A 16,147-nucleotide genomic window follows, 5' to 3' on the forward strand; every position below is an offset into this window, starting at 1 on the left:
ATGCGAGGTAAAGGTACGACTCCGTATGGGTGTATCGAACCCCGCATACAATGGGTATGCAACCTAGCGATCGATGTCCGTTCATCCCTGACCGGACGCTCGGTGAAACCAGAGCAACATGAGATGTGTCATGTTCCAATTAGAAATGTGGAATCAAAAAAAGTTTTTCAGATTGTATGCCTTTTTTTTCCTAAATTTTCTGTTATCTTCATTTTTCTTCTTTTTTTTTTTACAGGAAATTTTCTTATTTAAGAAGAACGCATTGAACATCATGTAGCATTTTCTTCTCCCTTTGCTGTTTTCCTAGTGCTTTATCTTAGCACTCTATTTTTAAATTCGATGCCGGCTACTAAAGAAATTACAGTAATCATTCAATATTGCCTATTTCAGGCGAAAGTCTCGTTCACGCACACCATATCTACTGTAACTTCAAGCTTTCCTTATTTTATTCATTATTTTTTAATATATTCTACCGATGACAACAAGGTTTTCTGAAACTTGACAATTGTGACGTAAAACTGCAGTAGATAATGCCATGTTAGATCATCACATACAATTAGAGAGAGAGTAAATGAGATCGAAACCTGGTGAGGAGAATCGCTAGCCACTAACTCAACTCCTGTTTCTTCATTCATTGGAAGGAATGCGTGAGCCACTTCGATTGGTTTGGAGCTTCGGCTTGCCAATCCAACACTGCAATCTGGTAAAACAAGTCCACCTGTTTCATATAGGTGGTGTAGCTTTACCAAATGTTCGCCGTTGCTTTCGTCTAACTCATCTTTCAAAAGTTCTTTTAGTATGTCTGTTACAACAACGCAGGAATTCACGCCATCCAGTCGTTTCCTCTCGTGTAATGGACTGAGCCATAGCGTAGATGACAAGGCCAGCACCATTCGACCCTCCAGCTTTTTACTCATTAATTATTCACGAACAAAATCGATCGCGTAACGGCTCCAGTTTGAATTTCCTTCCAATGGCTTGGCACCCACCAGAAAAACTTCGATGGCTCCCGGGGCCATTTTTTTCAGGTGTTCTGGAAGTTCAAACAAATCTTTGACAAAGCATTGTACGACACAACCTTGGTCAATACACACTACTGCAACCTCTGTAGGGATTCCCTGAAGAACGACATATTTTGTAATCGATCATAAATGAGAAATGATTTATACTCATAGCCTGCTTACCTGTAACTTTCTCAAGTACCGATTCAATACGAACACGGTCAAATGTTGTTCCGTGGTCCGTCGGGCGTAAAGATTACCTACTTCTATTCTTTCCCCCTGCACCGGATTCTTTCACGCATTTTCTTCGCGAAATTGTTTTCGCAACTGTGACATAACTTCGAAATGAGATCCACTTTTATCTTCCAACTGATTATTTTCATTGCGATGCTTCAAAATGCGGGCGTAATACTGGGTTGCAGTACGCACGGCTGTAATGCGAATGCGAACAACACCATTTCTTGGAACAACTGGTTGGTCAAGGCTTTCCAGAATAACATGTCGAAATGTGGATGACGCTTGTGAGGATGATAAGGCAGGTAAGTAAGAAAAATGAAGGCATTTATTTTTCTACTTAAGGAAAGTGGAAAAATCTAATCTCCTCTTAACTTAAGGAAGGTGGAGGAGATACGAGCTGACCAGATACGTGGACGATGATGCGCGTTACCGTTTGATTGCGTTACTTTCGTTTCATTTAAAAATATTGGAAGCAGTGTTTAGATATAATACCACAGTGATTAAGTTGTTTATCAAGTACTTTTTTATCACTTTTCCGGAGTGATTATTCGAGGAGAGGCCAAAAATTTCCACAAGATGTGATATAAACGCTCTTTTGTTTTGAATCAGTGGCTGCCGGAATCTCACCCATCCTTCGCGAAATTGACGCCCCGTGCATTTCAAACGAGCAGTGTGCCCTGACGTACGGTGCCACGATTACGGAGGGCATCATTTGCCTGTCTGCTGCTGATGGAAAAGGATCTTGCAACGTAAATGTGTTGTCTTTTTGTGAATCGAATAACATTAAATTTCATATCTCATCACGAAACGCAGGGTGATTCGGGTGGCCCTTTGAGCTTCATCAACGAGGGCGTAAACAATCAGGTCGGCATCGTCAGCTTTGGTCCCGCGGCCGGATGCGAAATTGGTCTGCCCGCCGCATTTTCTCGCGTTTCTTTTTATGCCAAATGGATCTCATCCATAACGGGCTTGATCATCTAAATACTTCTAAAATTTGCCACGTTTTCCAACTTCATTAGCCAATGGTTTTCTCGTGCGTGAAATGAATGTGTTCTTTTTGTTGTTGTAGCTTTAATTGTTTAGTTTGAATGCTGATCGAATCATTTTTTGGGACAAATAACATTGTTTATTTAGTCAGCACGTACTGTCCATCAGTAATAAATTTAGATGAATGAAAAAAGATTAAAAATTTAATTGATACGAAATTCAATTAAGAGATTTTATTTGAGCACACTACAATCAGGCAACTAAAACGTATTGGACTGTTAAAAACAACCGACTACAATGGAAGAGCTTTCTAGGAAACCTTTTAGGGAAAGAAGCCTCTGTGAATATTCAAATCACCGAAATACAACCGTGTTGGGTGATGTTACATCACAACCTTTTGATAGCCTCTGCACCTGTTTACCATTTCCGATGGCAGCTTTTCCTCTGATATTTTCCAGACGACGAATAGTCGGACTGGACGTCTCACAACGATTTGGACAACAACACAACCTTGGCCAGTGAGGGAAGGGATACGAATTTTACGTTTCAAAACTACTACCTGAGGGAACTCTGATACTTCCTGGCCGCGACCAGGATAACAAACGAAGAGAAGAGGAACAAGGTGCCACTGACGGATCCCAACAACCGCTTGCGACGCTCTGCGAGAGAGAGAGAGAAAAAACAAGTGCAACGAAACCGATGCGATGGAAATACAAGAAGAGGAACTCGTTAAAACAACTGAGATAATATGGTAGGCTAAAACCAAACGTATATAATGATTGCAATCAAACAACGAAAGAGTTTATTGGAAGATACTACTTGGTGGTGAGCCAAAAACATTCCCCAAGAAAAAAGGGACAAAACATATGTCCACAAATGAATATTACTTTTGTTTTTGTAATAGGTGGGGTTAAAGTCATGCTCGCTAAGGGTCTCACAACAGAGAATATTCTCTCTCATTTTGATTTTTCTTATTATGGCTTTGTGTTAGCACCAAACAGTGTTAAAAACTTGGGGTAGAGCTAAATAGAACTATTCAAAAAAATACAGTTAAACTTGTAGGAAGTTCAACGCAGGCTAACGTGTGCAGGTGAATAAAGGTATGAAGGATTATAATAAAGTAAAGGATGCAAAATAGGAGAAAATTCTTGCAGATCTAATTCAGATCGTCGGATTTACCTGGGTCAGCGCTGCCATCGTCAATGATCGTTTCCCAGCCCAAAGTTCTTTTGACGGCGTCCTTCCAGCGAGCGTAACGCGAGTCCCGGTCTATTAAAAAGCAATACGAATTACCTATTTACAAAACAGAATCATACCTGATTCCGTGACGGCTGGAGTAAATACGTCACTGGTTATGGTATCCTGATCCAGTGATTCCAAAATCCAAACATCAATGCCTTCGGCATTACCAGCTGCCATAGCAGCGCCCAGGGCCGTCGTTTCCGTCATTGTTGGCCTTACTGTTTACACCCACCATATCCAAAATTAACAATTTCCAATAATTAATTAAGAAAACTTTAAATCACCAATTGGAATGCCAAGAATGTCCGCCTGGAGCTGCAGTAAAAGATCATTTTGTGTCATCCCACCATCGACACGAAGAGAAGTCAGATGGGCGCCAGCATCGCGCGTCATCACTTCCACGATATCTCGCGTTTGGTAGCAGACCGACTCGAGTGTGGCTCGAGCTAAATGAGCCCTGGTGGTAAACTGGGTCAGTCCGCAAACGACTCTATAGTTAGACAAAGGTAGAAACTAATTCCGTTAGTGCATAAACTATAAAAGGCTTATACCCTCTGGCGTCCATCCTCCAGTACGGGGCGCACAGCCCCGAGAAAGCTGGCACGAAATAAACGCCTCCAGTGTTTGCTACGGAGGAAGCAAGCATCTCGCATTCCTGGAAATCCGAAATCAAATTCAGATTGTTCTTTAACCAGCTCAGCGCCAGACCAGCGACAGCTATAGATCCTTCCATCGCATAATGCGGTTGCTTGTTTTTGCCCATTTGATAGGCCACGGTTGTAATTAATCCATGTTCCGATTGCACGGGCTGAAAAAATTGCATAAATTAGCCAAGTGGGCATCGGGCAGAATAAATTTGCAAAGACCTAACCCGAATGCCCGTGTTGTACAACATGAATCCTCCTGTACCGTAAGTCATTTTCGCCTGTCCAGGCTCCAGGCAAAGCTGGCCAATTAAGGCAGATTGTTGGTCTCCCAAGCACTAGGGAAGAATTTCTTGGAGATTGCTTTTCAAAAGGTAAATAACGAAACATACACCTGAAATTGGGGTCCCGCCTAACGGCGTCGCTGTCAGGAAGCCATAAATTTCGGACGAGCTCCGGATCTGCGGCAGAACGGATGCTGGTATGTCGAAGAACCTTGCATATTTCAGACAAAAAGGTGAACCTTGATTTTGCGTTACTATTTTAGGTTGATACTTACTTAAGCAAATATGGGTCCCAGTTCAGAGTTTCGAGATTCATCAGCATGGTACGGGATGCATTAGTCACGTCAGTTAGATGTAAACCGCCTTTCATTCCGCCAGTCAAATTCTGTGTAACAAAATAACTCAGAAAATTGAACTTGAACCTTGTCAAGGTTGTCTAGTACCCAAATCAGCCATGTGTCAACAGTTCCAAACAAGCAGCGATTTTCGGCAATGGCGTCTCGCACTTCAGGGACGTTATCTATTAACCATTTGAGTTTAAGCGCACTAAAATAAGTACTAATGGGAAGGCCACAATGTTCCTTCAAGAAATCCTTATTTCCACCCTGTACCTTGGCGAGTAACATTTCCACCGTACTCTTTGTGCGGGCGTCCAGCCAAACTAAATGAAAATAACGTGATAGTTTGATACATGAAAACACGAGAAAATCTGAAGTTTTTGACTCACTGATGGCATTATAAAGCGGTTTTCCTGTCTGTTTGTCCCACACTATAGTTGTTTCCCGTTGGTTGCAAACGCCAACTGCCTTGATGTCTCCAGGATCGATTTCCAAGCTTTTCAGATTCTCAACCGTTTTACAAACGCATTCGATCACGGTGTGCAGTAGTTCCATTGGATCCGATTCTACCCATCCTTCAGCAGGTGTAAGCTGTGTTACTTCTACTTGATGATAGGTGAACAGCTCTGCTCTTTGGGCTGAGAAAACATAAAAATTTCATTTATGAACATGGGTTTGAATTTATATATTCTTTTTTTTAGAGATTCACCAGAAATCGACTGCTGCTGGTCCCTTGATCAATTGCTCCTATGAGGGGGCCATATTTTTCAACCATTTTCACTTTAACCGTAAGATCACTGTTTAAGGTAAATACGCAAATTATTGAGTGTTTGCTACAGTCAAGATATCTCTATGCAATGCTTGCAGAAAATTCTAGGATGTCTGCCTTTCAGTTGTAGCGCTCAAGCATAACTGGCAGGAAACTTTTACACTTGTTTTAGTTTCAGATGAGATATTTAGGAATTTAATGCATAGAAAGGAAGTAGCCAGATGGGTATTGAATTACAGGATGGGCCTTCTAGTGAAGCTACTACCCAAGCTTGTTGTGAAATCACTGGAAGTATCATGTTCTAATAAGAAAAGTGAAATGTGTTAAGAATATATCAGGCAGTGTGGATGTTATCATGAAATTGATCTAAAGAAAATGAAATATTTTCGGTTTAAAAAGAATAAGCTACGTCATTTCTCAACGGCTACAAGGCCACCGACATTGCATTCCACTGGGGCATGTAACGCCAAGAGAAACAATTGTCACAATGTACTGTTTGAAATTGTTTCTATAACGCCACACGTGGGAAAAGCGATACCAGGATAAAAATGTCTGTAAACGAAACTTATCTAAAACCAATATTATGTGTTCTTACTTATTGTACTTGCAAAACCTTGAAAATATCTCGTGAGATCAACTGCGGGTCCCTATGTGTTTACGGTTGCCGTTGAAGCACGGTAGGTAAACACGATTGGTTTGCGTCGTCTGCTGACAAAGTAAATCACATGATGAACTCCCGAAGGAAGCCTCGACGAACTCGGAACTAGTCGCATTTTATTGATTCACAAGAAAAGTTTTAAATATTTTTATCGCATTTTTCTGGAATTAAGCTATTTCTAGCATAATGAAAACTTACATAATGTTTTTAGAACTTTTAAGCGTGGACCTTATCGTCGGCCAAGAGACCAACATTCATCTAATCTGTTGTAAATGAAATTGTTCAGCTGACATCCTTCCATTGCTATCTACCGCCCGGGTTGAAAATGCAAAAAAAAAAAATAATAATTTCCATTTGAATACTTCGTTTTATTATTCAAATTGCGAGCGCCACGCATGTTGTCGTCTGCAATCGTAATTTTGTTGTGTTTAAGCACCCTCCCCACCACACCCCACCACCACCAAAAAGGATGCCAAATTAGCCCCTAACAAAATAGAAAGTCTTAAGAATACTTAACATTCTAAATTCTTCTAAAGAAACTATATTTATAAACTTTCCAAGAAAAAGCCTAAAAGAGGTAATTAAATAAGTGAAAACACTTTGACTTTTCAAAACTAAGACTCCTTTGTTTGGCAACGCCACTGTTCACATGCACGCGGTAACTTTCTTCGTCGGGTCGGAAGTGTTTCTTGGCTGATAATAGGAAAGCTTTTTCATAGTGTTATTAAAAGTTCCGTAAACGTAATTAATACGTAACAGTTATAGTTACAGTTCAAAGTTCGGATGTTAAAAGAATGTGCTAGACCTTATTTTCATTATAATTGGTGTATAAGTCGCCCTCTAGAGCTGGGAAAATGTTAAAATAACAGTTCATGTCTTATGAAATGGACACCCAAAAGTAAAACTGGTAAGAGCTATGCATTCTAAAGTTAGCATGGGTTATTCATATTTAAACGATGTTTCTGTCTCAAAGTGTATTCAAATATTTTCGTTAGGGGGCATTTACTGGAATAAACATGGTTATTTCTGGGGAGGAAACTGTGGAGTCATCTTCAGCAATGCATACAGAAAAAATTTATCTGTTTAATGAAAATGTACTTGAAAATGGTGACAGCCTTAACTACAGGAGTCTTTTAACTGATGCTGTAAAAATGGAGAATCAAGGAAAGTTTCTTGAATTTGCATGGGGTATGGAAATGCAAGTTGAAGAAGTACCTATAAAGCCATTGAGAGTAGTGGAAGTTGATCTTAACATGCAAGTACCAGTATCACTACAAGTAGATGTAATTTATATTTGGTCGACTTACATGTTCATTATTTTTCTAATTTGTTATGTATTATCAAACATTCCAGAATGTCGAACTGCTTAAAGAAATTTCCAAGAAAGCATATGGTGAGGAAGAAAACAGATTGTCATTTGGGTCCATCTTAGGACAGGGATGGGAACTTGGAGCTTCAAAAATATATGGTCCCAATCATGAGGATGTTGAATTATCATCCATGATCACCAGTCATCTCCAGCTTCCCAGTGAGATGAATATAGCAGCAAAGTTCAAGAAATTAGTGTTGTACGCAGGACATCATTGCTTCCTTAATAACCTGGGCTCCTGTTGGGTCGATGGAAAATTTGGTACTCTACTCCTTCAATTACCTGTGGAAGGAGGACATGAAGGTGGACATTTAAATATTGAATATCAAGGAAGGAAGAAAAAGTTTGAGAGCCATACGAATAGCGATAGAACTTTCTATCTGTCTTCATTTTACAATTGCTGTGAACATTTTATCGAACCCGTTTTACAAGGACACAAATTGATGCTCGTATTCGATCTCATTTGGACAAATGCCAAAATAGAGATCCCACGTAACTTTCCTGTTTTTCTTACAGCGCTCAAACAAATCAAGAAAGCGATCAAATCATGGCGTCACCATCATCTGTTAAATTCAAAGAAAAAGGATAAAACGCAACGTGTCATGCATTCAGGTTGCTCGCCATCCGATTCTGGAACGGAGTTATCTCCTACGATTGCAGCAGAAGACATCTGCATAAAATATTACAGTCTGGACAGCGACGCGGATTTTCTCTATTCTGAGGAAATATTGAAAGAAAATATCTTGTTCCTGGTTTTAAACAAAAAATAGGACAAGAAACTCCTTTCATTTGAACTATTGCGGAGACGTGATCGAATTTTCGCGGAAGCATTGTTGCAGTGCAGTTCCTTAGATGTGCATCTCGCTTTAGCAAAACGAAAAATCCCACATGTAAGAAGAGAAGATTCAGTTGGTGTTGAACAATTTGAAACAGTTACAATCCCTGAAAAGGTCAAAGTACTTGAAGTCTCACATTGCATTGATTCTAATAATGTGGCAAGAAACTTGAGCATCGAATTGAATTGGGACGAACAATATGTTGGAACCATTCAGCAAGACCAAGAGAAGTTGGCCAACAACAAAGATGGTGGACGACAAGCCGAAACTGATCAAACAAGTTCATATTACGGCGTGTTGATTTTCTGGCCCAAACTTCTTTCTGTTCAGATATATTGTCGTTTTGGTCTCCATTCACTTATCCTGCAAATGTGTAAATCTCTACCATCTTTACCCAAATGGAAAGAAGACACCTTAAGCAGTGCTAAAAGTGATTTGCGACAGTTAATATCATTTTGTGGTACTGAACCTGAGAAAGCATGGATCAAATCGGGGATGCCGAAAGGGGAATTGACACTACGATTGCTCCGATTTTGTATTGCATTGCGAGCCCGTGAAGAGGGTCTTGACTTGTTGAGGATTCTCGGTTCAAATTTCAACGTGGAGCTTAATAGTGGAGTCGCATACAATGAGTGTAACTTCGAAGGAATTCAAAACGAAGAAGTGGCTTATGCCATAGCAAAATTTGAGTGTCAAGTAGCCGGTTAGTATTAAGTTCATACAATATGAGATTTGTTTATTGATATTTTGACGATTTCTTTTAGGTTGGAATGTTATCGCTGATCTGGTTAAGAAATTGGTTACGCCCGACCGCATCGCCAAGCAGTTGATTCCAATTTGCAAATTGCCAAAATTCTTCTTGGAGGTCAATTGCATTGAAGGGACCAGAGTAATAGGAAACTGCATTTCCTTTTCTTTCGACAAAACCCAAGTTTCGAAATCAAAACTGTGTGATGTGCAAGCTTATGTTGACATGATAGTGGCGTTGGAGACAAATCGTGGCACCGCTGACCGGGAGAGAATACCATCATTTATTCTCTTCTTTTCTAAGATCAAACCTTTTCTGCAATGTCGTTTAATACTGGATTTTGCTGCCCAGAAGAATCATTTTCTAGGAAGCCTACATTCATGGCAATTTGTATTTCAAGATTTGTGCGAAATTTTATCAGTTTCGTGTAAGATTCAGCCGCCACCTACCAAGACGCTTGCTTCGAATTTCATGAAAGCAATTGAAGCCTGGTTATTGGAGTTGTCCCAAGAAATAGAGCTGCGTCCTGAGTTACAAGAGCTCTGTGAACCACACGTTGAGCTAGAATGTGAACTAAAAAAAGAGTCAATTACATCCCATATAATTGATCCACATGCAATTGCAGTAAGTAGCTTAATTTGTTTTGATTTTCTCGTGTTTTGCTTCCTCGCCTAACCGACTTTCGATCGAATTCTACGTAAGAAAAAGCTGGGACCTAAAAGGTCCCAATATTTTGTATTACATTTATCAAATTTAATGTAGACTAATTTCCACAGTCAAATTTATTGAAAATTTACATTTTTCTTTCTCAAGGCCAGTGTAACCGTCACAGAAGAACCTGAAAAATTGGCAAGTGTTGAGAAGAGTGATAATCAAGCTAACTTAGAACTGTGGGATGCTTCTACTACATCAAATTCTCAAGGTATTTATATTTAACATTTTAAAAAATATTCTAAACAGAAATATACATGTACATTTCGTTCCCAAGAAGATATATTAAAAGCGTCACCTGAATTGGACGCGCCTACTGACGATTGGTCGACTGCTACGAAGGAATCAAATTCTGCGTGCAATTTGACGCTATCACCGGGTATTGACGGGGATGATTGGAATGCTGCATCAGATACGTGGGCATCAACAAATGAAAGCCAATCTGCATCATCAAAGAAAACAGTTGAAAAAGTTCCAATTGACGATGGCTGGAGTGAAGAGGCCGATTCGTGCAAAACTGACTCTTTCAAAGCTGATTCAACAGAAAAGGAAATAGCTCCACGTCCAAGTGAAACACAATTCGTTGATGAATGGGGAGCATGTGCTGACGCTTATGCGTCCAGTAGTAAAACAAAAACACACAACTTTAAAGCAGGAACCAACAGCGATAGTCAGTCTGGTTGGGATCTATCGGACAACGCATCTCCTACCAGTGCCAGATCCATCGCGTCAGATGACTGGAACTCTTGGTCGTCGTGTTCGAATGCAGTCACCGAGAAAACAACGTACACTCCAAAATCTGGCTCAAGTGACACCTGGGAGACCTCAGAGGATCCTTGGAGAACAACCACGGGATGGTCTACTTCTAGAATAAGTCAATCCAATGCTTGGGGAAGCTCTGAAAATACTGGCAATTCCTGGACCTCTAGCGGCTATACTGCTCGGCCAGGGGGAAGAGGCCGTGGTAGTAGAGGGCCGCCACGACCTTGCATTCAGGTAGTTTTATCCATTAATTTTTTTTTAAATGTTACATCCTTTACTCACCCCCATATATGTTTGGCAATATTATCTTATAAAGTAACGAGGAAGGACACACGTCTTATAATTGCCCCACTAGAGGAAGAGGTAGAAGTAATGGCGGTACAAGAGGCCAGCGACCTTGTTATAAAGTAACTCCGTTCATGAAGTAGAGTTGTTCAGGAACTAATCATTAATATGTATCAATAGTGTAATCAAGAAGGCCATATGTCCTACGAGTGTCCAACCAGTTCGACGCGAGGAAGAGGTGCTGGTAGAGGCACATGCGTGTGTTATAAAGTGAGTTATCCAAAATCATTCCATTAATACCCATACCATCGACTTGCAAACCGTTAGCTCCGTCCACCAGATCAAATGCGGTCGCAACAACAGATGGGGAGGATTGGGACACAGAAGCTGATGTTTGGTCTAGTAGAAATAGTTCTGCTTCAAACGTAAGAGCCACAATGGCAGCCAGTGAAGTGAACGACTGGAGTGCCACTCAGAGAACAACAATCAAAAGTGCCAATTCGTGTGATCCACGATTAGTTTCATCGATATCGTGTCCCTTTGTCTGGAACGGTACGATAAGGCATCGTTCCATGTTGTTCAGAATCAACATGGAAAACTTAGACGTAAGTATAACACTGAATGTCCACCACTGCAAATTTTTGGTTTTCCTGTTTATTTTAGACGGATTCCTCGTCGGATCTCGCTAATCTAGCGATACCCACAGCATTGAGAGTCGTCGGTACTATCGAGCCTGAAAAAGTGTGGAATTACTTGAGGCAAGTAAGGACCACGAGATACGAAAAAATCGTAGTATTCCGATTTACGCAAGCAGTGAAAGCGGAAATTTCTTACGCGGATTGTTACGAATACTTTCTTGATGGCGTCCGCAAAAGAAACTGTTATGGTGTTGTTGGGTCTGTACCGGATTCCAAACTTCCATGCACTATCAAGGATTTCTACATCACTCCGTTACCCAAAGAAGATCATTTGCCAAAGGAGCTGGAAACTATCGCTTCAGCAAGATGTAGTTTTATTTCACTCAGTTTTTCACATAATAGATGATTGAATAATGCTTATTTTTTATTCACAAAGGTTTGAGAGAAAATCGATTTTCCGATTTATTACTGGCGATTGTTGTAATCCAAAGTAAGCGCCCGATGGACCAAACCTGTTATGGTACATCTGGTAGGCCTTCCAAAGTTGCCAAAGTGGAAAACAGTACCATTCCAGTTGACGATGGCCAAACAGAATCAGGTGCAGTTGAGAAGATCGATGCTATGCCTGAAAGCCAATCTGCTCCAGCTCAAGCACCTAGTCAATTAACCGCCATTCGTCAAAAGCTACAGCAAGATATTCAGAGTGTTGACCCTGTCAAAGCTAGAATTCATACACACGCTCTTCAGCATTCTGCTGCCAAGATATCCTCGTCAAAGACACAACTTCTAGGTAAACCTCTTCCAGCTGTTCAAACTACAATTCCGTTGGTGACAGGTGAATCCAGCGATGCTACATTGGAGGCCGAAAAGGAAGCAAGTCCCTGCAAAGTTCCGATCGACGAAGAAAAAGTCCAGATTCCAGGTTGTTTTCTATTCTAAAATTATCAAACCACAAAAGATAATGGTTATTATTATTTTTATGAATTATTGCAGCAGCCCCTGTAGATGGGGAACTGCTAATGAAGCAAGCCATAATGGAAGAGTTGAATCGTCAAATAGATGCTTCAAAGCAGATCAAATTCACAGAAGTGTATTCAACGTTGCCATCTGAAACACTAAATTTCACTCCTGACGAACCTGTTAAACCCATTGCCGCAGAACTTGCCTTATCATCCGCTCCTGTTTTACCCGATGGACCGTTAACGCGTTTCAGATCGAAGAGACAAACTGTTGCAGAGAAGGTACCGACAATCAAGCAAACAAAGGTTACTGTTTCTTCAAATTCAGATCCTCCCAAAGAAATCGTAGATCTGAGAACGAAGATAGATATGCTAAAGGAACAACGAAGAGCACGCATTTCTCGAAAGGAAATTGACATACCTAAGGAAGCCAAGAAACATCCTTGTTTAATCGAAAGCTGTAGGAATGATGCACAATCAGACAGTATCTACTGTAGTGATGAATGTATCCTTAGCCACGTGCAAGATTCGCGTAACGCAATGAGCAAGGAGAAGATGAATGACGCGCAATTACAGGAGCCATCTGATCCTAGTACTTCGCTAACAACACCGAACGCATCGTCGGATGAATCCATGTTTAAAGATTCAATCGACTACACCCTTTTAAAGGCACAACCAACACCTGCGCTGGCCTCTAAATTGCTTGCCATGACGGAAATGAGGAAGTCTTTGGCGTCAGGAAATAAGCCAACCAATTTGGCTAAAGATACGTCCATCCCAATCATGGAAAAAAAGACTGGAAAGATCCTGTGTGGTGCGTCTGCACCGACAGTAGGAAATTTGGAACAGTGGCTGAAGAGCAATCCTACCTATGAAATTATCAAACCTGAATCACTTCCAATTAAACCCTCGTTGCCGACTGTTTCTACGATTTCGTCGACGCAAACTGCTCGTTCTACGACACCACAAGCTAACACACATTCATCAACTTCATCGTCAAAGGGCGAAGTGGATAGTCGCAACTCAAAGAAACCGAGCGATTCCTCGTCTTCATCCAAAGCGAAAGGTTCACGAAAAAGGTCTCTGGAAACGCCCAAAGCAGAAGAGACATCAGCAAAAGTAGCGAAACCTGACACTGAATCAACTAGGGTTATTACGAGGAGTTCCCTCAAGGAAGCTCTGTGGAACCGATGCAAAGATGTTAATGATCTGGAAATAGACGAAGCAGCCGTTGAAGAAATTGCGAACGAGGTGGAAGAATCGCTTTATACCCTGTTCAAGCAAGATGTTAGCATAAAATACAAAAGCAAATATCGGAGTTTGATTTATAACATCAAAGATCCTAAAAATTCTGGATTGTTCCTCGAGATCGTTACAAAGCAGATAACGCCAGGTAATGGAAAGAGTTGCTATGCAAATGTATAATTGTGAATTTTCATAGAAGAATTCGAAAAAATTTTTGATAACCATATAGTTTTACTATTTTAATTGTATATTTGATGTTTATAGTTCAATTGGTGAAGATGTCAACCGAGGAATTGGCATCTAAGGATTTAGCCGAATGGCGGGAACAAGAAGCCAAACGCCAGCTGAACTTAATCGAAAAAAATGAACAGGAACGCTTGTCTCAAGTCAACAAATACCTGATAAAAACCCACAAAGGAGAAGAATTTATCAAAGAAGTCAATGAAGACTATGGTGAATTAGACGACGATACATCGAAAACGGCTGGTTTTCCTGATACACCCCCTGAAGACTCAAGTTTGAAGCATATATTGCCGAGATTTAAAAGTGACCTGGATTCTAGCCAAACATTCGAAAAGAAAGACGCAAAGAGGACGACCAGTTCACGTTCAAGCATGAAGGACGATGGATTCAAGAGATCCAAGAGTACAGTGAGGTCGTCTCGTCATTCCGAATCTAAGTCGAGAGGGTACGACTATCGCAGTAGCAGTCGTCAGTCAGAAAAGAAAGATCGCGAAAGACACGACAGACATAGTTCTAGTAGCTCGAAATCAAGAAGTAAATATCGACACCACAGCCGAAAATCGAATAGGTATAAGGAACAAGCAAAATCTCCTAAATCCCATGCAATCAGCCCATCTACCGAACTTGAGGCCGATGGTTTCAGAGGCTTCAATGAAGGGGAAGAACTTCGGAATTACAATCAGCTGCTCAGCCTTCACGAGGAAGTTGCTATTACAAGTTCGTAATTTAGCTTTAACCTTATGTACTTGTATCCTAATATGTTTGATTTCTCAAATAGCAGCGGACAGCAATACGTTATGGTTAGAAAGGAAGTTGATGAAACAACTTATCGTGCTGGAAGAACTTAATCGCCGTTCAGATGCTTCAGAACGAGAGGTTATCGATGAACATGTAACCTTCGAAGGGTCCCTCAAAAAGGGGGATTCAGTTACATCTAAAGGCGCCATACCATCGACGCCTACAACACAGCCTTCGATGAGTCCGGAACGATGCTGTAATATTTCCGTGGAAGGCATGTATCAAAATATTGATAAAGAAAAGGTGACTGCAGAGGTCAACCAAATAGATACTGATTCAGCGCAATATGATTTGAAAGAAAAGAGCGGTTTGGCTGGTTACGTCTTTGGCATGCACAACAAGTTCTTTAGATAACGGCGTTGCAAACGTGTCGTACAGTCCCGGCGAGCTACTAATCGTAGAAGACGAGGATTCTTTTTTAGGTAACTTTATTTTTCTGCGTGTTACTTTTTTCTTTCTTTTTTTATAAGTTTCATTTAAACGTCTTATTTTACAAAATCATAGATCTTGACGAGCAGTTTTTGAAACAGCAAGCGGTAGTTGAAGAGCTGAATTCTAACTTAACGTCGTTTATTGTGGCGAATAATATCGATATTCAATCTCATGATGACAATTTGGATTCTTCATTTAGTGAACAGATGCCAGTTACACCCCCTGTAATGCCACCGTCTGATTTGAAAGATGAAGCGTGTAAACTTGGTGAGCCTACCGGGTCAGCACAGGTGGCCTGCAATGACACTGTCAGCGATATCTGTATCATAAATACAGCAGACGATCAGTCCAACCAGACAACACATTCTTCACCCATTCATCTGGATAACACCAAACCAGAGGTATATAAATAAATAAACTCCGCCATTTGATAGTGTTTAAAATGAGTATTCTGTTTCTGCAGGAAGGAGCCATTATAGTTGAAAAACAAGAACATTTGACACTCTTGCCGCGCGAGAATGAAGCCGAATAAATTCCACAAACAGCAGATTTAACAGCAGCAACACTTGGTGTGGCTAAAGACGAGCTTAGTTCTATCTTTATGTAAGCTAATTGTTATTTATTTTTTCTTACTTTATGTTTTTGTGAAATCGATGGTGTTTTTTTTTATACGTTATTGTGTGTGGCAAAGCATACTTCAGCTGAGGGTTCTAATCCATCCCCAGCTCTTCTGTATGCCGTTTTATTTTTATCCAGTAATGAACAAAGAACAAAAAATTTAAAAATTGATATATATGTGATCTTTACGTTGATACTTCTCGTACGTTCAACACTTTGTTTGTTATGTTCTTTTATTTCTGTTTGTCTTGAATGCTGGATAGGTTGGTAACGTGGATTAATTTAGACGGACTGAATGGAAGGGGAAAAAATTATTTTGCCCAGTTTACCTGTTTCAAGTGAT

At 40.5% G+C, this 16,147-nt stretch overlaps 3 protein-coding genes across 6 annotated transcripts; 2 read left to right on the top strand and 1 right to left on the bottom strand.

Annotated features, from left to right (window-relative positions):
* Positions 1–2,443: 2,443 nt before the first annotated feature.
* Positions 2,444–6,211, bottom strand: LOC130701600 (glycerol kinase-like). Its single transcript, XM_059495777.1, has 12 exons — positions 6,098–6,211; positions 5,443–5,530; positions 5,123–5,371; positions 4,839–5,056; positions 4,671–4,780; positions 4,504–4,606; positions 4,339–4,449; positions 4,019–4,275; positions 3,752–3,957; positions 3,542–3,685; positions 3,405–3,494; positions 2,444–2,884 (listed from the first exon to the last, which is right to left on the bottom strand). The coding sequence occupies exons 3-12, from the start codon at positions 5,286–5,288 to the stop codon at positions 2,781–2,783; spliced, it is 1,509 nt and encodes a 502-aa protein (XP_059351760.1). The 5' UTR covers positions 5,289–5,371; positions 5,443–5,530; positions 6,098–6,211; the 3' UTR covers positions 2,444–2,780.
* Positions 6,212–6,832: 621 nt separating this feature from the next.
* LOC130701601 (uncharacterized) lies at positions 6,833–8,426 on the top strand. 3 transcript variants are annotated; one of them, XM_057523556.2, is made up of 3 exons: positions 6,833–7,067; positions 7,134–7,443; positions 7,514–8,426. In XM_057523556.2, the coding sequence occupies exons 2-3, from the start codon at positions 7,177–7,179 to the stop codon at positions 8,297–8,299; spliced, it is 1,053 nt and encodes a 350-aa protein (XP_057379539.1). In that variant the 5' UTR covers positions 6,833–7,067; positions 7,134–7,176; the 3' UTR covers positions 8,300–8,426. The 3 variants fall into 3 exon arrangements, with proteins under 3 accessions (XP_057379539.1, XP_057379541.1, XP_057379540.1); XM_057523558.2 differs by having other exon boundaries at positions 7,134–7,437; XM_057523557.2 differs by having other exon boundaries at positions 7,156–7,443.
* Positions 8,427–10,681: 2,255 nt separating this feature from the next.
* On the top strand, positions 10,682–16,143 carry LOC130701598 (titin homolog). Of its 2 annotated transcripts, none has more exons than XM_057523551.1 (11): positions 10,682–10,820; positions 10,903–10,993; positions 11,052–11,141; positions 11,212–11,476; positions 11,535–11,877; positions 11,946–12,431; positions 12,503–13,861; positions 13,978–14,673; positions 14,735–15,176; positions 15,259–15,587; positions 15,650–16,143. In XM_057523551.1, the coding sequence occupies exons 2-9, from the start codon at positions 10,959–10,961 to the stop codon at positions 15,106–15,108; spliced, it is 3,648 nt and encodes a 1,215-aa protein (XP_057379534.1). In that variant the 5' UTR covers positions 10,682–10,820; positions 10,903–10,958; the 3' UTR covers positions 15,109–15,176; positions 15,259–15,587; positions 15,650–16,143. The 2 variants fall into 2 exon arrangements, with proteins under 2 accessions (XP_057379534.1, XP_059351739.1); XM_059495756.1 differs by having other exon boundaries at positions 12,506–13,861.
* Positions 16,144–16,147: the final 4 nt, after the last annotated feature.

This window comes from Daphnia carinata, chromosome 1, assembly GCF_022539665.2.
Source record: "Daphnia carinata strain CSIRO-1 chromosome 1, CSIRO_AGI_Dcar_HiC_V3, whole genome shotgun sequence".
Lineage (NCBI taxonomy): Eukaryota > Metazoa > Arthropoda > Branchiopoda > Diplostraca > Daphniidae > Daphnia > Daphnia carinata.